Here is a 9,110-nt window from a genome sequence, read left to right on the forward strand (position 1 = left end):
GCACAAAAAATTCAGTTCATGAACTGTTATTTAAGGATAGAAGTCATACCAGTTCGTCATGTACTTTAATTATACCAGTTCCCTGCAGTGAACTGCCATACAAGCCAATAAAAATACTAGTTCATTAACTAGTATGCGCTAAAGCGACGGCCTACCATTTCGACTAAAATGCGGTTAATTGCTTTCCTCTAAAATTTTGGCTGTGGCGTCCAGTAAAGACTGCCGATTAAATTACAAAGTTAAACTAAAAAAAAATACTCTCTCGGAGATTCGAACTCGGATCTCTCAAATGGCGCGCCTGAGCTTTGCCCTGTCGGCCATTGCCACTGTTGCAGCGCCGCGATCAAAATGGCATAATTTTGCTTTTGACGGGGGATGAATTGGTAGTCTAACCCGTCAACTGGTTTTATGCTACTAAATAGTATTTCTACTGGTAGGGTGCTGATGCCGGAGCAGACAATTGGCATCTCCTATGACACCGCCGTGTTAAAAAATACCAGCCGCTAACATTGAAACGCAAACTGGTAGCATTCTAGTTCAGAACTAACAGCTTTCCCTGCAGGGTATACACAGGTATACATCCATACTTATTTAGTATATCTGCTTGACACAGCAGTTGCTATAATATTGTGGTATATACGGTAACGCACTTAAGTGCTAATTAAGCTATTTACGGTTGTGCGCCATAAGTGTGCATATTTACATGTATACATAATACTACAAGCACAGAAATGAGTTCGCAACCCAAAAAAATTCAGGACGATAAAGTATTCCTTTTATACGGTACTTTCCATTCACACATATGTATGTATGACTATTTACTGTTTTTACTCTGTGTTTTCTTCTGTATTCGACACATTTTTCTTACAGAATGTGTCATTAATTTTACTCACTAAACCAAAAGCAAAAAGCTGTCAAGTTTACCGTGAAAACCCAAAGCTGCCAAGTCGTCAGTGTGCTTAGTCATTTCGCTATACTTCGCAAGCACAAATTCCTAATTTATAAGTGTTCACTTATATGACACACGTAAATAAGTCTGAAGTTAAAGTAAAAACCTGTTGAACAAATATTAGGATATCTATAGATACATAGTATAATACACAAAGGATTTTTTTTGTTCTGGATAAAAGATCTATACCGTTCGCCCAATTTTCAAAGATGAGATGCCAAATTAAAGCACTTGGCCTTTAGTGTGCAAACTGGTTTTAGTAAAGAGTTGCCACCTTTAAAAAAAATATATTCAAATTGTTCAAAATGCTTTTGATAAGCGTTTTTTCTTAGCTGAACTATAGGAGGATTGCCACCTGTTAAAAAAAAAAATCATATTAGATAAGAGAAATATGTATCACCATATGGGTGACACACGAAAGGAGTTTCAGAAAATAGTGGTTTAAAAATATTTTGAGGACGGTTGCCACCTGTTTAAAATGTCGTATTTAATTTACTAATTCACAAGTAATACGAAATATCAAAATAAGAAATCTAATATAAGAATATTTTTAAGGTTTTGGAGGAGGGTTGCCACCTTATTTAAATTTAAATTCGAATTATTTTATAAGTTAAATGAATTTTTAAAATATGGGTATCAATCGAAGGGGTTTGACAATATTTTATTTCTGAACTGTATTAACGGGGTTGCCACGTGTTTGAAAATTAAAATTCTACCAATTCATCAGTTAATTAAAAGATGTATCGGAGTGTCCGGCGAAGGAGAGTTAACTGTGATTAAGAACAAAAATACTTTTTAAGAGGGCTGCTAACACTAGCTAACTAATTCAAAAAGTATATGAAATACAAAAATACCGTAGTCAAATGAAATAATGTTGAGAAATCTTTAGTTTAAACCATTCCAATGTTTTAAGAGCTGATACGTGTTTAAAAATAACAAATTTCAAAAATTAGATGTCAGATTAGAGATCTTAAAAAAGGTAAAGGGTGATTTGAAAGTCGATGAAAATAAAAACATCCACCATGCAGGACTGCTCTTCACTCAGAAATGGCTGCACGGATTTGATTAAATATGGCACTCGGATCTCTTATAACTCCGACTAACATTGGAATATTTTTTAAGTTTATGAAATTCAATTTTGAACGTTTCAACGCCATACGAGTTCACTAGTATTAGGATTTTTCACTTCACTTCTCAAACATCAAATGGAGAGCTTACTAGAGTAATAATATTTTGGAGTATCAATCCATGCCGGTTGAAGCATCCCCTAAAAAGTCCGTTTTCTAAATGACAAAAACTAAAACGCTACTAGTCGCAAAGAGGCTCTTCAACCGCGCAGATATGCAATCTGAATGCTGTCATTGGCCACAGTTCCTACCCAAACAATTTTAAATTGAATTAATAGTTTTCGTGGGAATACCTTCATTCAGCATTAAAGTAAAACATATGTTCCTTGTGCAAAAATTTTTAACATACACACATAAATATGTCCCTGAACACAATACCACACAGCCGCAAATTTAATTGACTGTATGGTCTTGCATAAACCCTGTCGAATTCCTTAATCTACACCTAACGAAAATCTACTTGCTTGTCTTTCATTTCTCATGCATAAATACATTTACATATGTACATTAGGGTGCACCACCCAAAAAAAATGCGGGATTTTCACGGCAAATATGTAACTTATTATATTTTAAGGCCTTTGCCAAAAAATCTCAGAAAATAATTAAGATTTATGTGAGCTGGATCTCCGAAAATGTCTCCAAAAATCTCATTATTTTGATTCCGCTGATAAATTTTTTAAACATTTTTATAAAAACCTTTTAAACTTGAAATTTTTTCGTCAGAGGTGATTTTTAAGAAAAAAATTATTTTAAAAATTACTTTTATTTATAAAAAATACACGATTTTGGAGGTATTTTCGAGTGGCTTCACCTCACGTAAAAAATTATTCTCCGAAATATCTTGGCGGAAGTATTAGAATCAGAGACCGTAACGGTTGTTATCTTTTAAATAAAAATCATAATTTAAAAGTTGAATTGGATTTCTATTTTTCACATCGAATTTAAACGTTATTTTATGATTTTTATTTTTCCGATCAATAATAATCTCCATTTTTGCATTTGAATTCTTCGATCAATTTTCGATCGTTATTTTAGGTGTTTATTTTTTCAATCATATTATAACCGTTATTTTCAGTTTCCATTTTTTAGATCACAAAAGTTTAAAGCGGTCATAAAAACGCAGTCTCCCTCAAAACGAATAAAGATCATCGAAAAATATTAAAATCCAAAATAACGATAATTTTTGATAAAAAAAAAAAATAGAAAATTACGATTAAATTTCGCCGACAAATTACTAATCCAAATTCAACTATTATTGTTTAATAAACAATGTTTATCGAAAAAAAAAGAAAACGATTTTGCAATGATCCAAAAATAAATATCTGCATATTTAACGGTTACTTTCGTTTCCTGCTTAGAATGTAATATATTATTTTTTTGTATAGGCAGCGAGGCACCCTAATTTACATACATATGGCGAGAGCATATTTTGCCTTTTAAGTTACAAGGCAGCAAGCCTATCTTTACAAGCTACATGTATCTCTTCAAGTATATGTATGTACACACAATATTTGTTTAAGCATAGTTACATGTAAGCCCGAAATCTAATATCCTTTTAGTAATATGCACAACTGAAACATTAATCCTTCTTGTGAACATACAACTTAACCTTTTTGTGTTAAACAATGGAAAAATCATTTTTGGATCAAGTTGTAAACACACACACATTCACACTTGATGGCTAATTTGGTACAAATACATATCCACGTCGAATTTCTTTAGCTGCTATAGATGCCATTTAACCTTTGCCAAAGGACTATGATGTAGATTAATTGCTGACACTCAATTCGATGAAATCCACGTGGACTTCTGTTAACCCACATAACTTACAAAACCATACGGAGTAGATAGGTAGCCCTTTGATTTGTCTCTGCTACACACATTTCACTAAAATCCTAACTTAACACTCAAAAGCGTAGTTAAAGCCAACACCGTACATATGTGTGTAGCTATATTTTAAAGAGTGAATAAAACTGAAACATTAGCAGTTATGTAAGTTTATGCAGAAGTAATGATTCGCATGGAATGATATGAATGGCCAACCCATGGGACCTTAAACCAATCGAACATTATTCGTTCAATACGAACTTGTTTTATAATGCGGTTGGTGAGTTATACTATAATAACACCGTGCGACAAAAACCAAGAAAATTTTAAAAACACTATTTCAGTGCCAAGTGAAAGAGAAAGTTCTGGAAAATTAAAAAAAAAAAAATTGTTTCACAAAGACGTATAGGATTTTTGTTTATTAAGCTAGAAGGACCAATTCGTGTGTTTATTAGTCATTAGATAACATATCATTTTTTTTTTTTAAGTGAAACTTCTTCAGCGGCAGTTGGTTGGTTGGAAGTAAATTGGCAAATTCAACGGAAATTTCACACGGAAATGGTGTCACAGAAGAATCACAACTCAAAATTTGGCTTTTTTTTTATAAAAGTCTACCTCATTTTACATATAACTAACTGTGTTTAAATGCGCATTTTAAAATTTGTACAAAATTTATAAAAATTCAAAAAAAAAATTGCCTAAATGTCAAACTTTTTACTCAGCATTTTTATAGCCAACTTAAATTAAAGTAGGATATCATGCAGGTTTCATGCAGTTACAAAATACCGTTGATTTTGGGAATTTTTTAAACCATGTTGGATATTTTCTTCCATATAAACAAATCTTTGTCGAATATATTTTGTATGGAAGAAAATGCGTGACACCACCAGCAAAAAAAATTATAAGAAATGAACGTTACTTTTAGTCAATTGAAACTTGCATTTTATCCTGCCGTAATTTAATGGGCTATACTTTTAAAATTGCATACCTAGAATTTTTCTAAAAACGCTGAGTAAAAATATTGAAACAGGTTGAATATGGGCCAAATATAGTAAAACTGCATTTTTAGTTTTAGATTTTTTTTTGTTAGCACTTTATAATTTCAAAAACATGATAAATTCTAAAAATTATTTTAAAAAATCAGTGCAATGTAGAACAAAAATGGGTACCAAAAAATTTCTGTAGAAGTTAAAAAAATTAAAATCTTTTGGATTCACAACAACGAAAAGGTATTGAAAATGCCCCTTTAATCAATTTCACTTTTTAAGCTAACAAAGTTAGAAGCACAATATTCAAGGACGTTGTCCAATTTATATTAATCCTCAAAATAAATTTTTTTCAAAATAAATATTGCAACATTTTAAGGATATTCGAGGATAAAATTCTTAAGGACATTTCTAATACCTCATGCATCAAAAAATTTAATCTGTTCTTTCTCTACAGAATTTTCATTGCACTAAATTTTTTTAAAGCATTTTCTCAATTATCGTATTACCCAATTTTCAATATGACGTCAGATAGAAAAACTAAAAACGCAATTTTACTGCACACATTTATTTGGCCCATGGCTTCGCGAATATATTGATTTGTTTGTGTGTAAAAAATTGCCGTCGCACTCGGTTATGTATATGTATTATTAGCTAGACATTTGTAAAAAAAATATTTAATATTAAATAAACAAAAGAAATATAGAAAAAACTGGTCAACATAAGGCATTTGTATTATTGCCACCATTGCAAATTATAGATATCGAAAATCTCGGGATTCTTGGCAAATAATTCCAGGATTTTCAGCACTTAAAAAAGGCCGAGATCGCGGGATTAACATCCCTATTACTTTCGTATTCTCTTAAAATCCATTTCCAAATTACTCATACGCCCTGTAGCGCAATATGCATTTAATATGAGAAAATGAATGAAAATTCCATGTGGGTTACTGTTACATTTTGCGCAAGTTTTTTATCCATCCTTATGNTTTGCAAACTGCACTACATTTACACACCCATTCGACCGCAATAAACAACTCCATTTTCATTTCATTTTCAATTAAGTCGACTAACTAAAAGTTGGGGTAAGATTGTTTGTGGTTTGCTGAGTAGTGGCTTTCACTTCCATCCTGTTGCTGTGCAGATATGTTTGCCATTTTGCTCCCCCCCCCCAATCTGGTTTATTTCTATTTAGACATTTTCCGATCGCTTTAGCATTGCCTTGAACCATATAGTTGACCTCAGCGACCAAGTGTGCATTTCAGTTGAGGCTGGAAATTCATTAATTCATCGCAGTTGGCCAAAACCCCCAGTAGAGCAACTATGGATGTACATACATACAACCCATTGACCTTATTTCGAGTCAATTTATTTTCCACTTAACACTCGCTCCTCAACCATGCTGCTGCTTTTTGTTTTTTTTTTTCGTTGTCTCATTTTGCAGCACTGATTTTTACTCATTTACTTAGCCATATTCTTTTCAGCCCTTTTCATTTTCATATCAAATGTTGCCTTTCTCGTTGGTTGTTTATATGTATTATATATTTTTTCGCTGCCTCTTGTAACTCAATTGTATCTAAGTAAGTATTTATTTGTGTTCTTTCAAGGTTACTGGCCGCTCGGCTTTGTGTGGTGCAACATTTATGTAACCTGTGATGTGCTGGCCTGTTCGTCGAGTATATTGCATATGTGTTTCATCAGCCTTGGTCGTTACTTGGGCATACGAAATCCGCTGGGATCGCGACACCGCTCAACTAAACGGCTAGCTGGCATAAAAATCGCCATCGTTTGGGTGATGGCCATGATGGTGTCGAGCTCGATTACAGTTTTGGGTGAGTTCAAAATAGGATGCTCTTAACTGGTTTTACTTTGTTTACTTGTGGTTTTGTTTTAATTATCTTTTGTTAAGAAAACTACTCGTATTTATTTAACAAATGTACGTACTTTACTAACAATTTCTTTTTTTTTCTCTTCCTCTTTTTCTCAGGCCTCGTTAACAAGCATAATATCATGCCAGCGCCGAACATTTGTGTCATTAACAATCGCGCTTTCTTTGTCTTTGGTTCGCTTGTGGCTTTCTACATTCCTATGCTGGTGATGCTCACTTCCTATGCTTTGACAATACCGCTGCTGCGCAAGAAAGCACGCTTTGCCGCTGAGCATCCGGAAAGCGAACTCTTTCGGCGGTGAGTACTGCAATATTTGTATCTCTGTAATATATGTGCTAATTTTGCTGTTGTATTCGAAAGATACAACATATTTAATTAACTGGTTTTAATTTCGTCGCTGTCATTGAAAAATTCACTACGTTCTACAACTAAGTGATGCACACCAATCTGGTTTTCTTTAACCGAGAGTAAAATTTTAAAATAAATTTTTATTTGTAATTTTTATGCAAAAAAAAAAATTTGAGTTTTATTTTATAAACCCAAAATAACGTTTATTTTTGATTTTTATCTAAATTATCTGTAAATAGCAGTCTAAGCCTAAGTTATATATGCTTCATTATTTATGTACTATGTTGAGAATTTTGTTGTACAAAACTCTAGTGTTTCAACTGACACGCGAACAAAAAAATTAAATTTAGATTTATATAACCCTAGAATGGGAGAGTCGAAAAAACTGGTTGGTCTACCCAAGTAAATTAATAATTGTTCCTATAAAAAAAAATATATTATGCTCTTTTCTTCAAGAATTAAGCAACATTCTATTTAGTTTCTCATCAATGCCAAATCAAGTTTATTTTAACAAATTCCTCTCTACTCATTCTTCTTAAGCTTAATTACTACCTTCTTACTATCCATAGATACTGAAAGTATTGGTATTAATAAGTGCTTATACTTGCTCTTCTTCTGCAGTTTGGGTGGTCGCTTTACAATACGACCGCAACATAGCCAGCAGCAGTTGCAACTACACAACAATAGTAGCTTTCGCAGCAGTAATAATAGCCACACTAGCTACAGCAAGTACTGTGTCAGCGACAACAATCGCAATTTCAGCGCCAATAATCATGGCAGCAATGATGTCGGCAATAGAGACAATGGTGATTATGACAAACAACGGGCGCATGGCTTGCGGCATACAAACAATTCGAATTACACAAATGGCGGCGGCGGTGGCAATGCTGCAGCGTGTGCGGGTGGAGATGGCGGCGGTGGCAGTAATGGCAATAGCGGCGGCGGTGGTGGCATCTTTGGCGGCACATTCCTAAATTGTCGCACAAGTTTTCGACGCAGCACTATACGCCATTCATCTTCGTCATCTGTACGCATCAAATCTCCACCGCGTGACGCCAGCCGACTGATGCAATCACAATCAGCGCAACATAGTAGCTATTGGCGTTCGCACGGCAATCCAAACATAATGGATAGGTGAGTAAAAGTCTANACATTGTGCATCAATTTGATACATATGTGTATAGAAAAGGCCCTGCTACTCGATGAATTGTTGGGACTTTTTTTTTACTTTTTTATTAATGGCCAACGTTCATTCATTTTCGGATAATAAGAAAAAAGTTCATGAAAAATCTATACGCAAATTATGTAATGGTGCGGAGGACATGCAAACTTTTTGAGTTCGTGACAATGATTACTATACAATTTCAAATCCATTATTGGTGTACATATGTGGCAATGTAATCTTTTCACCGGTTTTTGGCAATTTTTGCAATAATTGACTGCCTGAGTGTTCACTTTAGTGATTAGTTACACCTTTATGCAGTTTTATAAGTTATTTGCGTTACCTGAATTTGGTAAAGAATTCCGCGTGTGAATATATGGCATCACCAATGACTCAGATATCTCAAGGGTAAAGAGGCGATAACGATTTTTCCGCTCGTTTTTCATCCACGAGGGATTTAGTTCAAAAATTCCACAAATGAATTGAAAATGGAAATATCGAGCATGTTGGCAAATATAGCCATTGTCCAACGATCACCTTTCCGCTTGCAGCGATAAGTGCCGATTCTCTCTTCCAAATCATCCACTCCTTTTGTTTCATTGTGGCAGTGTGTATATTATTTCGGGTTTCTTTTCAGGGGAATCGCGGGCGTCCTTTGCTGTACTTGCATGCAATGTACTAAGAAAAGTTACGTACTTATTCTTTTTCGGCACGTATGAAACCATTGGAAGCTGTAATGAATGCTAAAAAAAAATTCTTAATAAACAATTTGGCTTATTTTTCATATCCAAAAGAATAGATGAAATTTCTTTGCGATTTTTCC

The 9,110-nt window shown here is 33.8% G+C and overlaps 1 protein-coding gene across 1 annotated transcript in view; it reads left to right on the plus strand.

Annotated features, from left to right (window-relative positions):
- The window catches only part of 5-HT2A (5-hydroxytryptamine receptor 2A), a gene marked incomplete at its 5' end in the record, with an annotated part of 35,089 nt that overhangs the window by 13,258 nt on the left and 12,721 nt on the right, over positions 1-9,110 (plus strand). The window contains 4 exon segments of the mRNA XM_017627805.1: positions 6,496-6,720; positions 6,876-7,074; positions 7,747-8,019; positions 8,062-8,259. Coding sequence (XP_017483294.1) covers positions 6,496-6,720; positions 6,876-7,074; positions 7,747-8,019; positions 8,062-8,259 — 895 coding nt within the window.

Source organism: Rhagoletis zephyria, unplaced genomic scaffold, assembly GCF_001687245.7.
Source record: "Rhagoletis zephyria isolate East Lansing unplaced genomic scaffold, Rhagoletis_zephyria_1.1 Rzeph_scaffold_05494, whole genome shotgun sequence".
Lineage (NCBI taxonomy): Eukaryota > Metazoa > Arthropoda > Insecta > Diptera > Tephritidae > Rhagoletis > Rhagoletis zephyria.